This window comes from Bufo bufo, chromosome 7, assembly GCF_905171765.1.
Source record: "Bufo bufo chromosome 7, aBufBuf1.1, whole genome shotgun sequence".
NCBI classification, from domain to species: Eukaryota; Metazoa; Chordata; class Amphibia; order Anura; family Bufonidae; genus Bufo; species Bufo bufo.
Genome location: NC_053395.1, coordinates 132,402,507 through 132,428,641, shown reverse-complemented (window position 1 = coordinate 132,428,641; position 26,135 = coordinate 132,402,507). Strand labels below are relative to the sequence as shown.

Genomic DNA, 26,135 nt, shown 5'->3' with positions numbered 1-26,135 from the left:
ACAAGAAAGTCGCGAAAGGAAGCATCCTCATGCTCCTGCAAGTAAAGTTCAAGGAGGTCTACATTTACCACACTCATGTAATGTTTATCGGTTTTTAATGAGCACGCAACCTTCGGGTGGGCTCGGAAACAGTTAAAGCAAATGTGTAACAGACGGCACTGACTATAATTGCAAGTAGCGAAATTAAAGTTATTACAAATTTGTGACCTGCCCAGGTACTTGATTGGGCGGCCGAGTTTGTCTACCGTAGGATTCTGCTGGACGCCAGTCGACGGACCAGGGATAGGGGGAGAAGAATTGGACCTCGGGGCACTCGCGGCATTATGACACCATTCTCCTGTGTGATAGATAGATTGGCACGAAGAACACGCTGGGGCTTTAAGGCCAGCGAAGTGCCTGCAGAAAATTTCTGTGTCAATGTTAGCCCAGTTGGTGGTAAACTGGAACTGACTGAGCGCTGCTGCCGCCTTTGCAGAGAACGAGCAATGGTAGTCATAAAACCCGAAGCCTGCGTACTTATATCCCAACTCAGTGACCCTGAACAGATACAGGTCCAATTCCTCTCTCCTGTCTGGCCGTACTGAACAGATGATATCTCGGTAGAGACTAAAGGCGAGTACAAACTCCGGAATTGTTAATTTCCTGCTAAGCCTGAGATCGCGTCCCTTCAGGACAACAGAAACATCGCCGCATGCAATGACCCTGTTGTCTGATAGGTCACGAGTGGCAATTAGAAGGGAGGCTAGGTTCACGTCTCTGCCATCGAGGATGTCCTTTTTGATATTAGCAGGAATGAAATGGGCTGGAGTGACATTGGGCACTGAAACAAAGTTACCTGAGGTACTGGCAACAGGTGCCGTTGCTACTGGCAACAGAGTGGCTGGAGAGGATAAGCCAGTGACCCTAGTCTCAACCGACTCCAACCTGGATTGTACCCCAGACATAGAGGAGGCGAGGATGTTCAGCATGATATGGAGCTGCGTCAAGGAGGTCTGAACCGTGGCCATAGAGACCTCTCGATGACTAGGTCCTGCAGGGGTGGACACCAGCAGCCTGTACAACTCCGCCTTCCGGGCAGTGGCCGGAAAAGGAATGCCTCTCTTGCTTAGTTCAGACATGAGTTTGGGCACAGTCCAATTATGCAGAGATGGAATACTGCCGGATTCCGATGCCCTGGAACCCAAGTCTTCGCCCGAAGCATCCACGATATCTGACACGTGAGACATGAGCAGACTGAAAAGCAAGCAAAACGACGGACCGTCACTAACACCGTTTGGCACAAATTTGACTAACACCCGTGTTTAGACACCACCACCGGCACTGCAAAAAACCGTCATGCAAAGGTAGCTAACCCTGGTGACCACCTGACAGCGGATGTACGGAGAAAGAGGAGACGTGTGACAGTGAAACAATTGGAGTCAAAGAAGGAGGACCTTACCGAACCGGACACGATGTTGATGTGAGAAGAACAGAAGGAATCAACCGTGGAAATAGACCTGTTCGCACGAATTAAGCAGAATAAGTATATATATCTAAATGTATTATCTATTTTTTTAATTTTTTATTTTTATATATTTTTTTCTCTTTTTTTTGTAAAGGTGCTTGCACCTGCGTTTAACCACCTCAGCCCCCAGTGCTTAAACACCCTGAAAGACCAGGCCACTTTTTACACTTCTGACCTACACTACTTTCACCGTTTATTGCTCGGTCATGCAACTTACCACCCAAATGAATTTTACCTCCTTTTCTTCTCACTAATAGAGCTTTCATTTGGTGGTATTTCATTGCTGCTGACATTTTTACTTTTTTTGTTATTAATCGAAATTTAACGATTTTTTTGCAAAAAAATGACATTTTTCACTTTCAGTTGTAAAATTTTGCAAAAAAAACGAGATCCATATATAAATTTTGCTCTAAATTTATTGTTCTACATGTCTTTGATAAAAAAAAATGTTTGGGTAAAAAAAAATGGTTTGGGTAAAAGTTATAGCGTTTACAAACTATGGTACAAAAATGTGAATTTCCGCTTTTTGAAGCAGCTCTGACTTTCTGAGCACCTGTCGTGTTTCCTGAGGTTCTACAATGCCCAGACAGTACAAACACCCCACAAATGACCCCATTTCGGCAAGTACACACCCTAAGGTATTCGCTGATGGGCATAGTGAGTTCATAGAACTTTTTATTTTTTGTCACAAGTTAGCGGAAAATGATGATTTTTTTTTTTTTTTTTTTTCTTACAAAGTCTCATATTCCACTAACTTGTGACAAAAAATAAAAAGTTCTATGAACTCACTATGCCCATCAGCGAATACCTTGGGGTCTCTTCTTTCCAAAATGGGGTCACTTGTGGGGTAGTTATACTGCCCTGGCATTCTAGGGGCCCAAATGTGTGGTAAGGAGTTTGAAATCAAATTCTGTAAAAAATGACCTGTGAAATCCGAAAGGTGCTCTTTGGAATATGGGCCCCTTTGCCCACCTAGGCTGCAAAAAAGTGTCACACATCTGGTATCTCCGTACTCAGGAGAAGGTGGGGAATGTGTTTTGGGGTGTCATTTTATATATACCCATGCTGGGTGAGATAAATATCTTGGCAAAAGACAACTTTTCCCATTTTTTTATACAAAGTTGGCATTTGACCAAGATATTTATCTCACCCAGCATGGGTATATGTAAAAAGACACCCCAAAACACATTCCTCAACTTCTCCTGAGTACGGAGATACCAGATGTGTGACACTTTTTTGCAGCCTAGGTGGGCAAAGGGGCCCATATTCCAAAGAGCACCTTTCGGATTTCACAGGTCATTTTTTACTGAATTTGATTTCAAACTCCTTACCACACATTTGGGCCCCTAGAATGCCAGGGCAGTATAACTACCCCACAAGTGACCCCATTTTGGAAAGAAGACACCCCAAGGTATTCCGTGAGGGGCATGGCGAGTTCCTAGAATTTTTTATTTTTTGTCACAAGTTAGTGGAAAATGATGATTTTATTTTTTTTTTTCATACAAAGTCTCATATTCCACTAACTTGTGACAAAAAATAAAAACTTCCATGAACTCACTATGCCCATCAGCGAATACCTTGGGGTCTCTTCTTTCCAAAATGGGGTCACTTGTGGGGTAGTTATACTGCCCTGGCATTCTAGGGGCCCAAATGTGTGGTAAGGAGTTTGAAATCAAATTCAGTAAAAAATGACCTGTGAAATCCGAAAGGTGTTCTTTGGAATGTGGGCCCCTTTGCCCACCTAGGCTGCAAAAAAGTGTCACACATCTGGTATCTCCGTACTCAGGAGAAGTTGAGGAATGTGTTTTGGGGTGTCTTTTTACATATACCCATGCTGGGTGAGATAAATATCTTGGTCAAATGCCAACTTTGTATAAAAAAATGGGAAAAGTTGTCTTTTGCCAAGATATTTCTCTCACCCAGCATGGGTATATGTAAAATGACACCCCAAAACACATTCCCCACCTTCTCCTGAGTACGGAGATACCAGATGTGTGACACTTTTTTGCAGCCTAGGTAGGCAAAGGGGCCCATATTCCAAAGAGCACCTTTCGGATTTCACAGGTCATTTTTTACAGAATTTGATTTCAAACTCCTTACCACACATTTGGGCCCCTAGAATGCCAGGGCAGTATAACTACCCCACAAGTGACCCCATTTTGGAAAGAAGAGACCCCAAGGTATTCGCTGATGGGCATAGTGAGTTTATGGAAGTTTTTATTTTTTGTCACAAGTTAGTGGAATATGAGACTTTGTATGAAAAAAAAAAAAAAAAAAAAATCATCATTTTCCACTAACTTGTGACTAAAAATTAAAAATTCTAGGAACTTGCCATGCCCCTCACGGAATACCTTGGGGTGTCTTCTTTCCAAAATGGGGTCACTTGTGGGGTAGTTATACTGCCCTGGCATTTTACAGGGGCCCTAATGTGTGGTAAGTAGGTAAATGACCTGTGAAATCCGAAAGGTGCTCTTTGGAATGTGGGCCCCTTTGCCCACCTAGGCTGCAAAAAAGTGTCACACATCTGGTATCTCCGTACTCAGGAGAAGGTGGGGAATGTGTTTTGCGGTGTCATTTTACATATACCCATGCTGGGTGAGAGAAATATCTTGGCAAAGACAACTTTTCCCATTTTTGTTATACAAAGTTTGCATTTGACCAAGATATTTCTCTCACCCAGCATGGGTATATGTAAAAAGACACCCCAAAACACATTCCTAAACTTCTCCTGAGTACGGAGATACCAGATGTGTGACACTTTTTTGCAGCCTAGGTGGGCAAAGGGGCCCAAATTCCTTTTAGGAGGGCATTTTTAGACATTTGGATACCAGCATTCTTCTTACGCTTTGGGGCCCCTAAAATGCCAGGGCAGTATAAATACCCCACATGTGACCCCATTTTGGAAAGAAGACACCCCAAGGTATTCAATGAGGGGCATGGCGAGTTCATTGAAAAAAAAAATTTTTGGCACAAGTTAGCGGAAATTGATTTTTTTGATTTTGTTCTCACAAAGTCTCCCTTTCCGCTAACTTGGGACAAAAATTTCAATCTTTCATGGACTCAATATGCCCCTCACGGAATACCTGGGGGTGTCTTCTTTCCAAAATGGTGTTATTTGTGGGGTGTTTGTACTGCCCTGGCATTTGAGGGTCTCCGCAATCATTACATGTATGGCCAGCATTAGGAGTTTCTGCTATTCTCCTTATATTGAGCATACGGGTAACGAGATTTTTTTTTTCCGTTCAGCCTCTGGGCTGAAAGAAAAAAATGAACGGCACAGATTTCTTCATTCGCATCGATCAATGTGGATGAAAAAATCTCTGCCAAAAAAAGAAAAAGGAGGGGAAAGGCGTCTGCCAGGACATAGGAGCTCCGCCCAACATCCATACCCACTTCAGCTCGTATGCCCTGGCAAACCAGATTTCTCCATTCACATCAATCGATGTGGATGAATAAATCATTGCCGGGATTTTTTTTTTATATATACAAAGTGTTTGCCAAAGTATATGAACACCGCCACCTCCTCAGCTCATATGCCTCGGCAAACATATCTTTTACTGCAGAGGAGAAATCTCGTCTTGCAGCGCCGCATACACCGACTTGCGTGTAATCTGACAGCAGCGCAATGCTTCTGTCCGAATGCACATCAGTGCTGCAGCTGGTCGATCGGATGGTCCACCTGGAAGGTAAAAAAAACAAAACAAAAAAGAAAAAACCAGGCCGCAAAGCAATAACTTTATTAACTTTAGAACAGAACATATTAACTTTTTTTTAACTTTTTTAACTTTTTTACTTACCGGTAATTTTTTTTTTGTTTTGTTTTTTTTACCTTTATAGAACAAACCTCTCCTTCCCCATGGGACAATGTGCAAAGCGCAAATCGCCCAAAGATGTGGCGAAGTACGTTATGCACTTTATCCCAGGTGAAAGGAGAGGTTTGCAGCAGCTGTGAGAGAAAGGGCCCTAATAGCCCTGTGTGCCTGTCCTGGTGAGATGTGATCCCTATGCTAGGTGTACCTGTGTGAAGTACTTCCGGAAACACTCTCCTAAGCATAGGGCAGGGTGGTCCGGACAGTCAGGACAGAAATAGCGGGTGTCACGCCTTATTCCACTCCTGCTACAGACACGACATTTTTTTCTGGGTGGCGGTTGGGTTGAGGTACCAGCAACGACACTGGGGAAATGTCGCTCGTGTAGACGGCTAACTACACTGGTGGATGGGGCCACGGAACCTCCTGGGTAAAGGAGGTTCTCGATGATCTCTTCCTGGAATTTGAGGAAGGATCGTGTTCTCCCAGCCTTACTGTAGAGAACAAAACTATTGTAGAGCGCCAATTGAATTAAATATACAGACACCTTCTTATACCAGCGTCTGGTTCTGCGGGAAACTAAATAGGGAGCCAACATCTGGTCATTGAAGTCCACCCCTCCCATGAGCGCATTATAGTCGTGGACTGAGAGGGGCTTTTCAATGACACGGGTTGCCCTTTGAATTTGTATTGTCGTGTCTGCGTGAATGGAGGAGAGCATGTAAACGTCACGCTTGTCTCTCCATTTCACCGCGAGCAGTTCTTCGTTACACAAGGCAGCCCTCTCCCCCCTTGCAAGACGGGTGGTTACAAGCCGTTGGGGGAAGCCCACGCGACTAGTTCGCGCGGTGCCACAGGCGCAAATCCGTTCTAGAAACAAATGCCTAAAGAGGGCCACACTTGTGTAAAAATTGTCCACATAAAGATGGTACCCCTTGCCGAATAAGGGTGACACAAAGTCCCAGACTGTCTTCCCACTGCTCCCCAGGTAGTCAGGGCAACCGACCGGCTCCAGGGTCTGATCTTTTCCCTCATAGATCCGAAATTTGTGGGTATAGCCTGTGGCCCTTTCACAGAGCTTATACAATTTGACCCCATACCGGGCACGCTTGCTTGGGATGTATTGTTTGAAGCCAAGGCGCCCGGTAAAATGTATTAGGGACTCGTCTACGCAGATGTTTTGCTCAGGGGTATACAAATCTGCAAATTTCTGGTTGAAATGGTCTATGAGGGGCCGAATTTTGTGGAGCCGGTCAAAAGCTGGGTGGCCTCTGGGACGGGAGGTGGTGTTGTCGCTAAAGTGCAGGAAACGCAGGATGGCCTCAAATCGTGTCCTGGACATAGCAGCAGAGAACATGGGCATGTGATGAATTGGGTGCGTTGACCAATATGACCGCAATTCATGCTTTTTTGTCAGGCCCATGTTGAGGAGAAGGCCCAGAAAAATTTTAAGTTCGGAAACTTGGACTGGTTTCCACCGGAAAGGCTGGGCATAAAAGCTTCCCGGGTTTGCGGTTATAAATTGTGTGGCATATTGGTTGGTCTCTGCCACGACTAAGTCCAAGAGCTCCGCAGTCAAGAACAGCTCAAAAAATCCCAGGGCTGTACTGATCTGAGCCGTCTCAACCCGAACTCCAGACTGGGCGGTGAAAGGGGGAACTACTGGTGCGGCTGAAGTTGGTGACTGCCAATCAGGATTTGCCAGCACCTCAGGGATTCTAGGGGCTCTACGGGCCTGTCTGTGCGGTGGCTGCGACGGGGTAACTAGTGCACGTGCCACCGTACCAGCTTCAACTGCCCTTCTGGTGCTCGCTACTTCACCATGTTGTACGGCAGTGCTGGTACTAGGTCCAGGAAGGGCTGCGCTGCTGGTGTATGCCTCACCACGTGATCCGGCAGCGACAGCCCCACTCTGCTGCTCTTGAAACGGATCCTGCGTAACCTGTGGTCTAGCGACACGGGGCCGGGTACGCCTGGTGCTGCCAGGGACCTCAACCTCCTCGTCCGAACTTTGGGTCAGAGAGCCACTGCTTTCTACAGGTTCATATTCTGACCCGCTAGATTCGTCAGATGAGGGTTCCCACTCCTCATCCGACTGGGTCAGAATCCTGTAGGCCTCTTCAGAAGAATACCCCCTGTTTGACATTTGGACTACTAAATTTAGGGGTATTCCCTGAGACTACCCAAGAAAAAAAGCAAGCCTGTCTTACAAAGGGGAGGCTAGCGAAGTACCGGAGGCCGCTGCGGTTGATAAAAAATATCAAAACTGATTTTTTTATCGCCGCAGAGCGTGTAAAGTGAATGTGCAGTGATCAAAAAATAATAATTTTTTGTCACTGCGGTGGGGCGGGCGTGGGTGAACGCACGTGTGGGCGACCGATCAGGCCTGATCGGGCAAACACTGCGTTTTGGGTGGAGGGCGAACTAAAGTGACACTAATACTATTATAGATCTGACCGTGATCAGTTTTGATCACTTACAGATACTATAAAAGTACAAATGCTGATTAGCGATACGCTAAACAGCGAATAAAAGTGACTGCGGTGCGGTGGGGTGGGCGCTAACTGACGCTAACTACCTAACCAAGGGGCCTAAACTATCCCTAAAACCTAACAGCCAATACTAGTGAAAAAAAAAAGTGTCAGTTTACACTGATCACTTTTTGTCTTTCACTAAGTGATTGACAGGGGGCGATCAAGGGGTTAATTTGGATGATGGGGGTGATGGATGGTGATCAGGGGCGAAGGGCAGTGTTTGGTGTGTACTCACAGTGATGTCTGCTTCTCTGCTGGATCCAACCGACGAAAAGGACCAGCAGAGGAGCAGAGAAGCCATATAACAGATCATATTTACTAATATGATCTGTTATCTGGCTTGTGATTCGATTTTTTAAAAATCAGCAACCTGCCAGCGACGATCATTGGCTGGCAGGTTGCTGATGAAATACTCCTCGAACTTTTGCCGGCCCGCGATGCGCATGCGCGGGCCGGCTGTGACCGAAATCTCGCGTCTCGCGAGAGGACGCGCCGGCGCGTCCAGGAGGAATTAAACAACCACCTCCAGGACGCGTCTGTGCGTACAGCGGTCCGGAGGTGGTTAAGCGGCCCGAAGCTGGGCGACGAGACACGAAAGTCGGATTGCCGCGGTGCCGTGGAGTTGGCTGAATGGCTGACGGGCCGACGCCCAAATAAACACACAACTACCTATGCAGCAATCAAAACGACAGGTGTATAGGCAAATGAGAAAATCTGCACACCATCAGACAGAGGCAATGGGAGAAGCATGCCATGCAATGTGAAGGGTCTGGTGCGACCCTGCTAGCCAGGCCTAGGGGCGCCTGTTACTGTGGGGCTACCTCCACCAACTCCTCACCATCACATTGCACGGCATTACCCCCTACCTAACTGATAGCACGGCGGCCCGTGCCAGACTTTGACCCCCAAGAAGAAACTATCTGCGTGTAGCTCCTCAGTGCCAGTTTTCCAACCACCATTAGCTCAAACGAAGTATAATTGAGGCTGAAAAAGTATCCACTGTGCACCCATGGACATGCCTCCGGCAGCCACACGTGGCCTGCCGCCAAAGTACTATTAAGAGGCCCACTACTCAGCTGTATAAAACCCCCCCCCCTTACTTCCCTGCTCACAACCTCTTGTTTCTACTCCCTCCTTTCACCGAAACTCCCCAAGACTCCACAATGTAGCTAAACGCTGAAAATGCATGAACGAGGACGGAGCGCCGCTGTCTCCTGCTACCTACGAGCCAGTCACGTGGGAGCAGGGCGTGCTGCCAGACGGCCGTTCCGGTGTGGGGATGTCCCTCTCCTACCTTAGAGAGACCGACCCCACCGACCGGACTTAATCGAGGCGACATACGACAAGGCAGTAGTTAACTTACCCGCCGCACGAGGAGGACCGGGACGCCGGAGTGCGGGAGGACGCGCTGGCCGGAAGTGACGTGCTGGCCGGAAGTGACGTACTGTTGCCTGGGAAACGCTGACGCCGACGGCCGGAACAGGAACACTGCTGAACACTGCTGCCGTCCGTCCCCTGGAGAGAGGTGCGTGCTAGATATAGGGCAGGGCGCCCCTCCCACAAATGCAGGCCAATGAATCGGCCTTAATACGTATTCAATAAAATGTATTCTTATTTTTGTATACATTGCCGTTTACGACTCTTTTGTTCCGCTGTAGGTTTGTATAGTGTGATATACCAGTTGCCCCCCTCCAAAAAACTGATTGAAGCAGGGGTGTTATATACCAATAATATACTTTCTATATAGTGCAGTTGGGTAGTGTAACATTTGTTTGCGGTTCTGCTCCATTACCGCAGCTACAAATGCTATTGGAACAAATAATTATTTTCTGTACTGTGAATGGGGCCAGTAGTCCACTGGCCTGCTGTAAAATTGATTTTCAATGACCTTGTAATCTACCTCCAGCCACATACATACTTGTTTTTTTCTGTACGTTGAGTGCATAATTTTTGGGGCCTGTAGTCCACTGGCCTGCTGTAAAATTGATATCCAATGACTGTGTAATCTACCTTCAGCCACATACCTAAATGTCCATTTCTGTACAGTGAATGAATAATTGTTGGGGCCTCAGAAGAATTCAACACCAGTGGCGACCACATGTTATCAAATTTCAACTATTATCATTAGGGTTTTTTTTCAAGAGGGGGGATTTCGTTAGCCATGTTTTGAATCCAATTTTATATTTTTAGCTCTTTTAAACATATGTATTTGACCTGTATTTGTACTGACTGGCCTGCAGTAAAATTGATATCCATTGACCGTCTAATATACCTCCAGCCACATAATCACTTGTTCTTTTCTGTAAGGTGAATGAATGTTTTTTGGGGCCTGTAGTCCACTGGCCTGCAGTAAAATTGATATCCATTGACCGTCTAATATACCTACAGCCTCATAATCACTTGATGTTTTCTGTCCAATGAATGCCTAATGTTTGGGGCCTGTACTCCCGTGGCCTAAAATAAAACTATTCTAGGCTCCAGCAGGGCACATCTTTGAGGGTTTCCCTTTAAGACGCATAAAAATCGCCCCTGATTAAAATACATATTTTTTGTGGGAATTTTAGCAATTGATTCCCCTCTGGTATGTCACTGTCCATATTGTGGGACGATTTGTGCACTTCTAGTAAGTATTTGGTAGCTGCAAATATGAGCTGAGAGTTTTTCAGGTTCGCCTGCCATTAAAATGAATAGGGCCTGCCCCGAAGTTATGGTTCGCAAACATTTGATCGCGTTCGTGCGATCGCTTTCGCGAAACGTCCCGGCCGATGTTCGTCCATCACTACTTGTGAATATATATTGATCAGCCATCACATTAAAGGGAACCTGTCATCAACTTTATGCTACCAATACTAACAGCAGAATAAAGCAGAGACAGGCGAGTTGATTTCAGAGGTATGTCATTTAAAAGTTAAAAGCAAGTGATTGCCGAGAACCAACATCACAATCATGCCAGACCGGGCCTGGAAAAGAGTCATGGCCACCTGAGAAGAGTCATGCTTATTCATAAATTCCTGCTCTCCCTGCCCACCTGATGACTGACAGTCTTCTACCTTGTTTTCTCCCTTTCTCTCTAGGAGAGAACTGCCAATCATCAGCAGATGGGCGGGAAGTGCAGGAGATTATGAATAACCATGACTCTTCTCAGGTAGATTTGACTCTTTTCAAGGCCTGTGCTGCAATGATTATGATGTTGGTTCTCATAAACCATTTACTTTTAGCTCATGAGTGACACACCACTGAAATCAGCATTTCTGTCACTATTATATGCTGCCTTCAGTGAGGTTAGCATAAAGTTGATGACAGGTTCCCTTCAAAATCTGGCACTGGGCAAACCAAGGAAGTCTTGCTGTTCTGGGCGAGCATTATCCTGCTAAAAAATGCCAGTCGGAAGCCCAACACTGACATTTCTATCTGGGCGAGTTATTTTTTTGGTCAATGAGTGTAATTCCACCTCTTGTTGTTATTCAGTCGCAATTCAGTCGTGCTCGACTCTTTGCGACCCCATGGACCACAGCACACCAGGCCCCTCTATCTTTCACTGTCTCTCGAAGCTTGCCTAAGCTCATGTTTGCTCCTTCCATGATACTGTCCAGCCATCTCATTCTCTGCAGTCCCCTTCTCCTTTTGCCTTCGATCTTTCCTAGCATCAGGGTCTTCTCCAATGACTCCTGCCTTCTCATTATGTGCCCAAAGTATTTCAGCTCCAGCTTCAGTATTGCTCCTTCCAATGAACAATCGGGGTTAATTTCTTCAAGGATTGATTGATTGGTTCTTCTTGCTTTTCTTGGAACTCTCAGAAGTCTACTCTAGCACCACAGTTCGAAGGCGCTGATTCTTCTACGCTCAGCTTTCCTTATGGTCCAGCTCTCACAACCACACATTACTACAGGAAAAACCATGGCTTTGACCATATGAACTTTTGTTGGCAAGGTGACATCTCTGCTTTTAATTGCACTGTCCAGGTTTGTCATTGCTTTCCTTCCAAGAAGCAAACGTCTTTTAATTTCATGGCTGCAGTCACCATCTGCAGTGATCTTTGAGCCCAAGATAACAAAATCTAATACTGCTTCCATTTCTTCCCCCTCTATTTGCCAGAAGGGGATGGATCCTGATGCCATGATCTTAGTTTTTTTAATGTTGAGACTTAGGCCAACTTTTGCACTCTCCTCTTTCACTCTCATCAAGAGGCTCCTTAATTCTTCTTTGCTTTCTGCCATGAGTTGTATCATCTGCATATCTGAGGTTGTTGATATTTCTTCCAGCAATTCTAATTCCAGGTTTTGCTTTATCCCGTCCAGAATTTTTTATGATATATTCTGCATATAAGTTAAATAACTAGGATGATAATATGCAGCCTTGTCGTACTCCTTTTCCAATATTGAACCAATCAGTTGTTCCATGTACAGTTCTCACAGTTGCTTCTTGACCTGCATACAGGGGTCATTGTGACAAGATTTGGGGGGTACTATCTCTTCTTAGTGAGAGAGCGCCTTAATTGGTGTGAGGAGACGTATAGGCCATACATGCTCCTCCAGAATTCTGGAAAGAAAGGGATGCAAATGAGCTCTTAACAAGCTCTGCCTCTAATGCCACCAGATGTAAGGCAGCTATCCTATAAGTCAATGTTCAACCCTTTAAATAGGCCTTGAGACAATATTCGAGTTATGTCTCAAGGCCTATTTAAACGGTCAAACATTGATTTATAGGATAGCTGCCTTACATCTGGTGGCATTAGTGGAAGAGCTTGCTAAGAGCTCATTTTCATTCATTGTCACAAGATAATCAATGTGGTATGAATATATGATTAGTATCATAATAGGGTTGCACTCAGGGGCGTAACTACCATAGCGGCAGACCATGCGACTGCTATCGGGCCCAGGGCAAGAGGGGGCCCGGTCTTAGTTGGGATTATCTCCTCTTCTACTAGAGGTGAAAACTTGGCCAGGACTCTACCCTTTAAAGGAACAATTGAGCAAATGAGGCAGTAAAAAAATGGCCCAAGGGTCATTGAAAAGGGTTTAGGAAGATACCCTTCTGTTCTCTGTGGGGGCCTGGTTTGATCCTTGTTATGGGGCCCTGACTTCTCTATGTACGCCACTGGTTGCACTTGTACCATTGACTTTTAGTTTATATAAATCAAGGGCTGGTAAGGGTCCACATGCAGTAATCTTCTCGTTCATGAGCTCCTTATCAAGCAATGTAGTTATAACACACTTGAGCAAGGATAACACACAGGGGAAAGTTTTCAGTTACGGTGCACTATACAAAAACTGCACCACTACACACCCTGATGATGAATCTTCCATTGTTTTAAATGGTTGAACAGTTCTGACAGTTTCCTTGCTACATATGAGTTTTACTTCATAAGTTCAAGTATAAATTTAGCATTTTATAGAAAAGGCTAAGTTAAGGTTCAAGCTAACATAAGTTAAAGACAGTAGCTGTGATCATTTCTCAGACTAGTAAATGAATACTGCTACTTAGCTAAGAGCAGGAGCAAGTTCATTCTGCCACTCCAAGCTCTGAGAGGCTGCATGCATTGAAAAAGCTTAATTACTATTCAATTACAGTGAGACAAAGGTTTAATTACCGTTTCATTATAGCTCTTTGGAAGATCCTTAGAATAGCCATATGCTGTTAAGATGTATTGACTGTAGGAGTGCATTGTCAGAAAGCAAATCATTTCTGATTTTCTTATCTCCACAAAATCAACTACTGCCTTGGTTTCTGGTTCTGAAACAGGTGAAACTCCACAGTATGAATTGCTTGAACAATTTGTAGATGATCCAAAATCTGAAATATAAATAGAGGAGAAATAGAGAGTGGTTACATAGATATAGATGGATATGATACCAGTGCCACATGGATATAGATAGATAGCCACATCTGCCATAAGGAAAAAGAGCATCTTGCCTCAGGTGATGACTGACCTGCCTCTGAGGGGACGACCCTTTACAGTGGGGAACAGGAACCTATGGGGCAATAGAATGGCACATGAGGTCACAATGACATCACCTCGATCTCTTGACCCGACTTACAGGCTCCTCGATGACGTGGTCACAAGTGTCTGCTTTCTAACTCAGGAAGTTATAACCATGCCACTGCACCACCTATGACCTGGTGCAGGAAATTGTGATGATGTCATTGTGACCGCCTGTGACGGGACATGGGAACTCAGGCTACATGTTGGCATTATTGGAGGAGGAGGGGGTGAGAGCATTATACATATTACCACTACAGGAAGGCATTATACTACAGTGGAACTACAGGGGAGAGAGCATATTAAAAATTATATATATATATATATATATATATATATATATATATATATACACACACACACACACACACTGCTGATCCCTCAAGATACAGTGGCCTCAGGGTACAATATTTTCAACATACAATGGTCTTTTCTGACCCATCTTAAGTTGAAACCAGACTCAACATACAATGTCTCAGACTCAGATCCAACCAATTAAGGCCACTTCTCTGGTATAATAGCTGTATACATGTATATAATATATTATATGGAAGGACTTGTTTTATCTGTCTTAGTTATCTGCTTATTTTTCTTAAATCTTAATTTTCTCTTATCTTGGATGACATTTTGGGGCTTTGGAACCAATTACTCAACTTACAATGGTTTCATCATCCTGGAACCAATTAATATTGTATCTTGAGGGACCACTGTATATACAGTTGTGGCCAAAAGTTTTGAGAATTACATAAATATTGGAAATTGGAAAAGTTGCTGCTTAAGTTTTTATAATAGCAATTTGCATATACTCCAGAATGTTATGAAGAGTGATCAGATGAATTGCATAGTCCTTCTTTGCCATGAAAATTAACTTAATCCCAAAAAATACTTTCCACTGCATTTCATTGCTGTCATTAAAGGACCTGCTGAGATCATTTCAGTAATCGTCTTGTTAACTCAGGTGAGAATGTTGACGAGCACAAGGCTGGAGATCATTATGTCAGCCTGATTGGGTTAAAATAGCAGACTTGACATGTTAAAAGGAGGGTGATGCTTGAAATCATTGTTCTTCCATTGTTAACTATGGTGACCTGCAAAGAAACGCGTGCAGCCATCATTGCATTGCATAAAAATGGCTTCACAGACAAGGATATTGTGGCTACTAAGATTGCACCTCAATCAACAATTTATAGGATCATCAAGAACTTCAAGGAAAGATGTTCAATTTTTGTTAAGAAGGCTTCAGGGCATCCAAGAAAGTCCAGCAAGCGCCAGGATCGTCTCCTAAAGAGGATTCAGCTGCGGGATCGGAGTGCCACCAGTGCAGAGCTTGCTCAGGAATGGCAGCAGGCAGGTGTGAGCTCATCTGCACGCTGTAACGGTCGCGTACACACACACACAGGGGGGAGGGAAGTGACCACTGCGCTCCACCCTTACCCCTGGCCCTGCCTACTTGCCTCGCGAGTCCTAATGACAGGGGACAACTGGACGGCAATCCCTAACTTGGAATAAGTGCAGGGATGACAGACAGACAAACAACAGGACGTGAACGGACCGAGTCAATACCAGGAAAGCTGCAAAGTACAAATGGAGCAAGCAGAGAATTGTCAGGAGAAGCCGGGGTCATAAATACCAGGAGAGCAGAGAAGTACAAGAGGAGTCCTAAGAGAGTAGTCAGGTGGGAGCCGAGGTCACAATACCAGGACGGATGCGCAGTACAGGAGGATCAGGCAAAAGGATGGTCAGGGAACAGGATCAGGTATGTATTCAGCAGTCCAACAAATATCCAGGAACCTAGAAATTAACAGGCAACCTGTAGCCAGCAGGCTGCCTGTATTTATAGTGGGGAGTGAGGGTCATGTGACGTGGCCAGCGTCACATGACCGACAGACCAACCAGTCGAGCACCGAGTGATCAGCTCGGCGCTCAAGGCAGACTAGGAGCAGGGAGCCACCCAGCTAGTAAATCCGCCCTGGGAATGAGGTCAAACACAGAACCTCATTCCAAAAGCTAAGCAACAGGTCTGCGGGCAATGGGGGACCGAGTGAACCTTCGGAACCCCGTGACAGTACCCCCCCTTTTACGAGGGGCCACCGGACCCAAGACTTCAGGCGATGGCTTTTCAGGGTGTTCTAAATGAAATTTACGAACAAGTCTAGGAGCATGAACCTCCCTGGCAGGTACCTAAGATCTCTCTTCAGGTCCATACCCCTTCCAGTGAATCAGGTACTGCAAGGAATTACGCACCTTCCTGACATCCACTATTTTAGACACCACATACTCGACAGCATCATTAACAAGAACTGGCGGAGGCGAGGCTTTTGATGGTACTACCGGTTCAAAATATTTTTTAAGTAGAGATTTATGGAACACATTATGAATGTGGAATGACTCAGGCAGCTCCAACCTAAAGGATACCGGGTTAATCACTTCCGTGATCTTATATGGTCCAATAAAACGAGGAGAAAATTTTTTAGAAGTTACCTTGAGAGATAGATTCTTGGAGGACAACCATACTTTATCCCCAACCTGAAAGTTTACCCCCCTTGAACGTCTCCTATCGGCCTTGAGTTTTTGAGAACATTGAGCCTTTTCTAGGTTCGATTGAACCCGGGCCCAAACTGTGCACAGTTCGGAGGAGAGTTTATCCGCTTCAGGGTTAGAGGAGGAGACGGACGACCCAGAATGAAAACGGGGATGGAAACCATGGTTACAAAAGAAAGGTGAAACCCCAGCAGAAGAATTGACACGGTTATTCAAAGCAAATTCAGCCAATGGAAGATATTTCACCCATAATTGCTGGTCATCAGCAACATACGACCTCAAGAATTGTTCGACAGACTGATTAAGGCGTTCAGTCTGCCCATTACTCTCAGGGTGGTAGGCAGAGGAAAAAGACAATGAAATTTTACATTTTTGACTGAAGGCCCTCCAGAATTTGGACACAAACTGCACACCCCTGTCAGAAACAATATTTTCCGGGATACCATGCAATCGAACAATTTCTTTCACAAAAATAGACGCCAAGGTTTTGGCATTCGGGAGTTTAGACAGGGGAATGAAATGAAACATCTTGCTAAACCTATCGACCACTACCCAAACCACAGTCTTACCCTCCGCCAGTGGTAGGTCAGTTATAAAGTCCATCGAGATATGGGACCAGGGTCTACTGGGAATGGGTAGGGGTCGTAGGTTACCAGCAGGGCGAGTCCTAGGTGTCTTGGACCTGGCACAAACCTCACAGGCTGACACGTAGGACTTGACATCCCTAGTTAGAGTGGGCCACCAATAGGATCTAGAAACCAGATCCTTAGTGCCCTCAACACCCGGATGTCCACAAAAGGCAGAATCGTGACACTCACCCAACAGCTGGAGACGAAATTGTACGGGAACAAACAACTTATCTGTTGGGGTGGATACCGGTGCCAGATGTTGTTCAGACCTAATGCGAGCCGAGATATCCTGGGTAAGAGCTGCTAAGAAGATTTTTGCTGGTAGGATGGATTCAGGTGGTACCTCAGTAGGTTGAAAAGCCTGGAAGCTCCGAGATAATGCGTCCGCCTTCACATTTTTACTTCCCGGCCTGAACGTGATGGAAAAATCAAAACGAGTAAAAAACAGAGCCCATCTGGCTTGACGGGGATTCAACCTCTTAGCAGACTCGAGAAACATAAGGTTTTTATGGTCAGTGACAACAGTTACACAATGTCTTGCCCCCTCCAGGAAATGCCTCCACTCCTCAAATGCCCATTTAATGGCCAGCAGCTCCCTATTCCCTATGTCGTAGTTTCTCTCCGTGGGAGAGAATTTCCTGGAGAAGAAGGCACATGGTCTCAGATTAGTGAGGCTAGCAGGACCTTGTGAAAGGACTGCTCCTACGCCGTCCTCGGACGCATCCACCTCCACAATAAAAGGTTTCTCCTGATCAGGCTGGATCAGAATGGGAGCGCTACTGAATGCCTTTTTTAATTTTTCAAATGAAGAAATGGCCTCAGTAGACCAATTCTCCAAATCCGCCCCTTTCTTAGTAAGGTCGGTCAACGGTTTAGCAATTACGGAAAAATTCATAATAAATTTACGATAGTAATTGGCGAAACCTAAGAACCGTTGTAAGGCCTTTAAGGATGAAGGTCTTACCCATTCCTTAATTGCTAGTACCTTACCAGGATCCATCTTGAAGGCGTGAGGAGTCAGAACATGCCCTAGAAACAGAATCTCCTGTACACCAAAGACACATTTCTCTTGTTTAGCGGATAGCTGATTCTCCCTCAACACCTCTAATACTTGTTTAACATGAGACACATGGGATTCGAAGTCCGGAGAGAATATCAAAATGTCGTCAAGATAGACAATAACAAATTTACCTAAGAACTCCCTAAGAATGTCATTCATGAAGTTTTGGAACACAGCTGGGGCATTGCTGAGTCCAAAAGGCATCACTTGATATTCAAAGTGTCCTACCGGAGTATTGAACGCCGTCTTCCATTCGTCTCCCTCCTTGATTCGGATTAGATTGTATGCCCCTTTCAGGTCAATTTTGGAAAACCAGGTTGCCCCCAGAACCTGGTTAAATAAATCCGGAATCAATGGGAGGGAGTATCTATTCTGGACAGTGATTTTATTTAATCTCCGGTAATCGATACATGGCCTAAGACCACCATCTTTTTTCTTAACGAAGAAAAACCCCGCCCCCATAGGAGAGACAGAAGGTCTAATATGCCCTTTACCAAGGCTCTCCTTAATATAATCTTCCATGGCCTTGCGTTCGGGCATAGAAAGATTATAAATTCATCCTTTAGGAAACTTGGCCCCCACTACTAGCTCTATGGTACAATCATAAGGTCTATGGGGGGGTAGAACCTCCGGGGTTGGTGATGAGAATACATCAAAATATTCTCTAACAACAGAGGGTAAAGTATCAGACTTTACTGAGACCCCAGCCTGTACCACGGACAAGCACGAGTCACACTTAGGCCCCCATCTCACCAACTCCCCATTGGACCAATCTATAGTGGGGTTATGTAGTCGGAGCCAAGGCAACCCTAGTACCACCTCAGCAGGTAGGTTCTCCAGGACTAGAAGCGAACATCTCTCTGAGTGGCACACACCCACGGTTAGAGAAATCTCTGAGGTACATAAGCTCACCGTACCACCAATAAGAGGAGTAGCATCAATAGCCATGACATGGATAGGAGTTGGTAAGGCAAACATAGGAATACCCAATCTTACAGCATACTCAGAGTCAATAAAGCTAGCCGCTGAGCCAGAATCAATAAAGGCCTTACCCGGCCATTTATCTACTCCCAGAGAAATCGTAATGGGTACCGAAAGCTTACATTTAGAAAATTCAGGGTGTACCTGGTCTTTAGGTTGCCTTGTCTTAGGAGACTTGACAGAGAGGACCTTCTTAGGACACTGGTTGATCCAATGGTCAGGATCTCCACAGTAAAAGCATTCTCCACGTCTGCGGCGTAGATTCCCTTGGGTCATGCCAACCTGCATGGGTTCCTCGGTGGAGACCTCAGCATTGTCTCTGGGATAGGCCTCTGGCTGGACCACCATCTGGGAAGAGAACTGTTGTTCCTGTCGTCTCTCTCTAACCCGTTGGTCAAGTCGGACAACAAGGGTCATCATCTCCTCTAAGGTCTCTGGAAGTTGATAACTGACCAGAAGATCCTTTAATTTATCAGACAGACCTGACCTGAACTGACTCTGCAGGGCTGGTTCGTTCCATCCTGAGGGGACACACCACCTTTTGAATTGGGTGCAATAATCCTCCGCTGGTAAATTGCCCTGAACCAGTGCCTTTAGAGCCGTCTCGGCTACTAGAGCCCTGTCTGGTTCATCACAGAGGGCACCCAAGGCCTGAAAGAACCCCTCCACAGAATATAAACAACTGGTGCCAGCAGGTAAAGAGAACGCCCAGTCCTGGGGATCACCCTGTAATCGGGAAATGATAATGCCCACGCGTTGACTCTCGGGGCCAGAGGACACGGGGCGCAAACGAAAGTAAAGTTTGCAACTTTCCTTAAAAGAGAGAAACTTCCTCCGGTCTCCAGAAAAGGGTTCTGGGAGCTTAATCTGGGGCTCAAAATGCAGACTGGAGGCCTGAGGGGTGGAAGAACCTTGCCCTAACTCAAAAGAACTGAGTTTTTCCCCTAACTCCTGCACCCTCTGCGTCAGATTAGAGACATGGTCAGTCAGGGTCACCAGAGGATTCATAATACAGTGGTTATTGGGCCTGTTAATCTGTAACGGTCGCGTACACACACACACAGGGGGGAGGGAAGTGACCACTGCGCTCCACCCTTACCCCTGGCCCTGCCTACTTGCCTCGCGAGTCCTAATGACAGGGGACAACTGGACGGCAATCCCTAACTTGGAATAAGTGCAGGGATGACAGACAGACAAACAACAGGACGTGAACGGACCGAGTCAATACCAGGAAAGCTGCAAAGTACAAATGGAGCAAGCAGAGAATTGTCAGGAGAAGCCGGGATCATAAATACCAGGAGAGCAGAGAAGTACAAGAGGAGTCCTAAGAGAGTAGTCAGGTGGGAGCCGAGGTCACAATACCAGGACGATTGCGCAGTACAGGAGGATCAGGCAAAAGGATGGTCAGGGAACAGGATCAGGTATGTATTCAGCAGTCCAACAAATATCCAGGAACCTAGAAATTAACAGGCAACCTGTAGCCAGCAGGCTGCCTGTATTTATAGTGGGGAGTGAGGGTCATGTGACGTGGCCAGCGTCACATGACCAACAGACCAACCAGTCGAGCACCGAGTGATCAGCTCGGCGCTCAAGGCAGACTAGGAGCAGGGAGCCACCCAGCTAGTAAAGCCGCCCTGGGAATGAGGTCAAACACAGAACCTCATTCCAAAAGCTAAGCAACAGGTCTGCGGGCAATGGGGGACCGAGTGAACCTTCGGAACCCCGTGACACACGCACAGTGAGGCGAAGACTTTTGGAAGATGGCCTGGTGTCAAGAAGGCCAGCAAAGAAGCCACTTCTCTCTCCAAAAAAAAACATCAGGGACGGATTGATCTTCTGCAGAAAGTATGGTGAATGGACTGCTGAGGACTAGGGCAAAGTCATATTCTCCGATAAAGCCTCTTTCCGATTGTTTGGGGCATCTGGAAAAAGGCTTGTCCGGAGAAGAAAAGGTGAGCGCTACCATCAGTCCTGTGTCATGCCAACAGTAAAGCATCCTGAGACTATTCATGTGTGAGGTTGCTTCTCATCCAAGGGAGTGGGCTCACTCACAATTTTGCCCAAAAACACAGCCATGAATAAAGAATGGTACCAAAACACCCTCCAACAGCAACTTCTTCCAACAATCCAACAACAGTTTGGTGAAGAACAATGCATTTTCCAGCACAATGGAGCACCGTGCCATAAGCCAAAGTGATAACTAAGTGGCTCGGGGACCAAAACATTGACATTTTGGGTCCATGGCCTGGAAACTCCGCAGATCTTAATCCCATTGAGAACTTGTGGTCAATCCTCAAGAGGCGGGTGGACAAACAAAAACCCACTAATTATGACAAACTCCAAGAAGTGATTATGAAAGAATGGGTTGCTATCAGTCAGGAATTGGCCCAGAAGTTGATTGAGAGCATGCCCAGTCGAATTGCAGAGGTCCTGAAAAAGAAGGGCCAACACTGCAAATACTGACTCTTTGCATAAATGTCATGTAATTGTCGATAAAAGCCTTTGAAACGTATGAAGTGCGTGTAATTATATTTCACTACATCACAGAAACAACTGAAACAAAGATCTAAAAGCAGTTTAGCAGCAAACTTTGTGAAAACTAATATTTGTGTCATTCTCAAAACTTTTGGCCACGACTGTATATATTACTACTGTAACGGACCGTTTCAGCAGACAAGGGGTTAAAATCCGTTTAGGCGATGTGCCCCTTTCTGAGAGACAGGCCCAGCTACTGCAGAACACCAACTCCCGAACTGGATACAGAATAGCACTCCAAACTGGAACCTCACGAATAGCTGCTAGCAGACGAACAGGAATCAGCTTACACTCCTGGCAATCAGTCTCTAACAGCATACAGCGGATCCCCCCAATAACGAGACAAGGCTCCGTGTTGAGGGTCAAGCAGTGGTCTGAGGTGCTGGCACACCCAGCCTGGTTTTTATTACAGTTGTTTGCAAATACAGGTCCGCCCACAGGGAGGTATAAAACAACCAAGCCCATCTGGTGTACACGCCCCTAGGGGACCAGAATGAAGACTGTGACATAGGACAGATATGCAGCACTGTAGGATACACAGAGACAATACATCCCCACAATGCATCATGGTTTCCTCCTCTCTGCCCTGGAGACACCCGAGGCGTAATCCAATTATCTCTCAAGACAAAGAGAAATCACCAATACACATGTGGATATAACAGGACAGACATCACCATTTAAACACACAATGGGACAATGGCACAATAGAAACACACCCAGCATATTCCTCCCAAGCTGACAAGTTACACTTATTATAAATTGTTACAACTTTGTGAGTTTACATTGGCCATACATATAACTTACATCAATTTAAACAGTATAACTTGGGGACAAACCTATCCAAAATTCACTTGAATAGGCTCAGGGGTTTAAAAGTTAGTATGGGCCATAATCCTGAGGCAAGAGGCTGATAAACAGGCCTCTCCAAAACCCAGTGGCGAGGTTGGTTTCGCCACAACTACTACGAGGGGGGGGGGGGGGGATTATACACTGCTCAAAAAAATAAAGGGAACACAAAAATATCACATCCTAGATCTGAATTAATTAAATATTCTTCTGAAATACTTTGTTCTTTACATAGTTGAATGTGCTGACAACAAAATCACACAAAAATAAAAAAAATTTAATCTAATTTTTCAACCCATGGAGGTCTGGATTTGTAGTCACACTCAAAATTAAAGTGGAAAAACACACTACAGGCTGATCCAACTTTGATGTAATGTCCTTAAAACAAGTCAAAATGAGGCTCAGTAGTGTGTGTGGCCTCCACGTGCCTGTATGACCTCCCTACAATGCCTGTGCATGCTCCTGATGAGGTGGCGGACGGTCTCCTGAGGGATCTCCTCCCAGACCTGGACTAAAGCATCTGCCAACTCCTGGACAGTCTGTGGTGCAACAGTGTGTGTTGGTGGATAGAGCGAGACATGATGTCCCAGATGTGCTCAATTGGATTCAGGTCTGGGGAACGGGCGGGCCAGTCCATAGCATCAATGCCTTTGTCTTGCAGGAACTGCTGACACACTCCAGCCACATGAGGTCTAGCATTGTCTTGCATTAGGAGGAACCCAGGGCCAACCGCACCAGCATATGGTCTCACAAGGGGTCTGAGGATCTCATCTCGGTACCTAATGGCAGTCAGGCTACCTCTGGCGAGCACATGGAGGGCTGTGCGGCCCTCCAAAGAAATGCCACCCCACACCATTACTGACCCAATGCCAAACCGGTCATGCTGGAGGATGTTGCAGGCAGCAGAACATTCTCCACGGCGTCTCAAGACTCTGTCACGTCTGTCACATGTGCTCAGTGTGAACCTGCTTTCATCTGTGAAGAGCACAGGGCGCCAGTGGCGAATTTGCCAATCTTGGTGTTCTCTGGCAAATGCCAAACATCCTGCACGGTGTTCGGCTGTAAGCACAACCCCCACCTGTGCACGTCGGGCCCTCATATCACCCTCATGGAGTCTGTTTCTGACCGTTTGAGCAGACACATGCACATTTGTGGCCTGCTGGAGGTCATTTTGCAGGGCTCTGGCAGTGCTCCTCCTGTTCCTCCTTGCACAAAGGCGGAGGTAGCGGTCCTGCTGCTGGGTTGTTGCCCTCCTACGGCCTCCTCCACGTCTCCTGATGTACTGGCCTGTCTCCTGGTAGCGCCTCCATGCTCTGGACACTATGCTGACAGACACAGCAAACCTTCTTGCCACAGCTCGCATTGATGTGCCATCCTGGATAAGCTGCACTACCTGAGCCACTTGTGTGGGTTGTAGACTCCGTCTCATGCTACCACTAGAGTGAAAGCACCGGCAGCATTCAAAAGTGACCAAAACATTAGCCAGGAAGCATAGGAACTGAGAAGTGATCTGTGATCATCACCTGCAAAACCACTCCTTTATTGGGGGTGTCTTGCTAATTGCCTATAATTTCCACCTGTTGTCTATCCCATTTGCACAACAGCATGTGAAATTGATTGTCACTCAGTGTTGCTTCCTAAGTGGACAGTTTGATTTCACAGAAGTGTGATTGACTTGGAGTTACATTGTGTTGTTTAAGTGTTCCCTTTATTTTTTTGAGCAGTGTAGTAAAGGGGGACTTAAGGGAAAGAGCATTATATATACACTATCACCACAGGGGGCATTATACTACAGAGGGTCTACATGGGGAAGAGTATTATATATATATACAGGCAGGGCCGCTGATAGAAATCATGGGGCCCCGTACAGCATACATGATGGGGCCCCCTTCAGCTCCACCCCCTGATCCCTCCTTCAGCCACACCCCTGGCCCCGCCCTTGGCCCCTCCCCAGACGCCGCCTTGAAACAACATGCAGATTTGTCTACAAGTGATATTTATGGCGCTGGGGGGTCGTCTGTGAATGGCGCTGTTATGGAGGGGATCTGTGAATGGCACTGTTATGGAGGGGATCTGTGAATGGCACTTTTATGGAGGGGATCTGTGGATGGCACTGTTATGGAGGGGATCTGTGGATGGCACTGTTATGGAGGGGATCTGTGGATGGCACTGTTATGGAGGGGATCTGTGGATGGCACTGTTATGGAGGGGATCTGTGGATGGCACTGTTATGGAGGGGCTCTGTGGATGGCACTGTTATGGAGAGGATCTGTGGATGGCACTGTTATGGAGGGGATCTGTGGATGGCACTGTTATGGGGGGATCTGTGGATGGCACTGTTATGGGGGGATCTGTGGATGGCACTGTTATAGAGGGGGATCTGTGGATGACACATACCGTATATAGCATCTTATGCTATGTGTCATCCACAGATACCCCTCCATAACAGTGCCATTCACAGATACCCTCCATAACAGTGCCATCCACAGATCCCCCCCATAACAGTCATCACAGATCCCCCCATAACAGTGCCATCCACAGATCCCCCCCATAACAGTGCCATCCACAGATCCCCTCCATAATGGTGCCATCCACAGATCCCCCCCATAAGTGTCATCCACAGACCCCCCGGCCCCCCCCCATAAGTGTCATCCACATGACAGACCCCCCCCCATAACAGTGCCATCCACGGATCCCCCGCCCTCCCTATAACAGTGCCGTCATGACGTCATCCATATAGATCCCCCCCCCGCCACTCACAGTAGTATACATTAATAAATCGGTGCAGCCGTGCAGGCTGCAGACAGTAACTTTAATTTTAGCACAGGCACAGCGCTCATCTCTTTACTAAATACTACCTTACATTCAGCTCCTGCCTCCTCCCTCCACCCTCCAGCCTCCAGTAACAAGTGCGGGCGGCAGCGCTCACTCACTGACGTCACGCGCCTGCGCCGCCTAGTGGGAGGATCAGGCGTGTGACGTCAGTGAGTGAGCGCCGCCCCCACACTGCCTGCTGTTACTGGAGCCAGCCCACTGACAGCAAAAAAATTAAAATGGCTCGGGAGTCGGCAGCCCGGGCCCCCCTGCCAGCCGGGCCCGGTACAACTGGGCCAGCTGTACTGGCCTATCAGCGGCCCTGTATACAGGGCGGGTATTACCTCTACAGGGAGGCATTATAGTACACGGGGACTACAGGGGAAGAGAATTATATATACTACCACTACAGAGGGCATTATACTACAGAGGGACTACAGGGGGAAGAGAATTATATATACTACCACCACAGGGGGTGGGGCATTATACTATAGAGGGAGTACAGGTGTGGCATTATAATATAGGCAAGAACATGTCAGGGGCATTGTACATTTGGGCACTATAGGGGGTGCATTATACACACTGGCACTACAGGGGTTATTATAATACAGGAGGCACTACAGGGGTGTTACGTCCAGTAGGTCCCACACTACAGGGGGCACAGGGGGCATTATAATACAGGGGGCACTACAGGGGTGTTACGACCAGTGGGTGGGACCCACTGGTCAAATCAGAGAGTGTGAATTCTCTGTATCAACCAAGGGATGGCAGCCACTAACCTCTAGGGTGTTATTCAGCACTCTCACAGGAGACAGGACAGAATGCAGCAAGGGAGAAACTGAACCACTACCTAAAGGATTAGCTAATACGGTTGACAGCTGACTCACAGAGTCAGACAATGC

General features: G+C 46.4%; 1 protein-coding gene across 1 annotated transcript in view; it reads right to left on the bottom strand.

The window, feature by feature from the left end:
* CPO (carboxypeptidase O) overlaps positions 1–26,135 on the bottom strand; it is a 268,545-nt gene that overhangs the window by 68,639 nt on the left and 173,771 nt on the right. Inside the window, exon 10 of the mRNA XM_040441046.1 lies at positions 13,438–13,640. Coding sequence (XP_040296980.1) covers positions 13,438–13,640 — 203 coding nt within the window. The remainder of the gene's footprint in view (positions 1–13,437; positions 13,641–26,135) is intronic.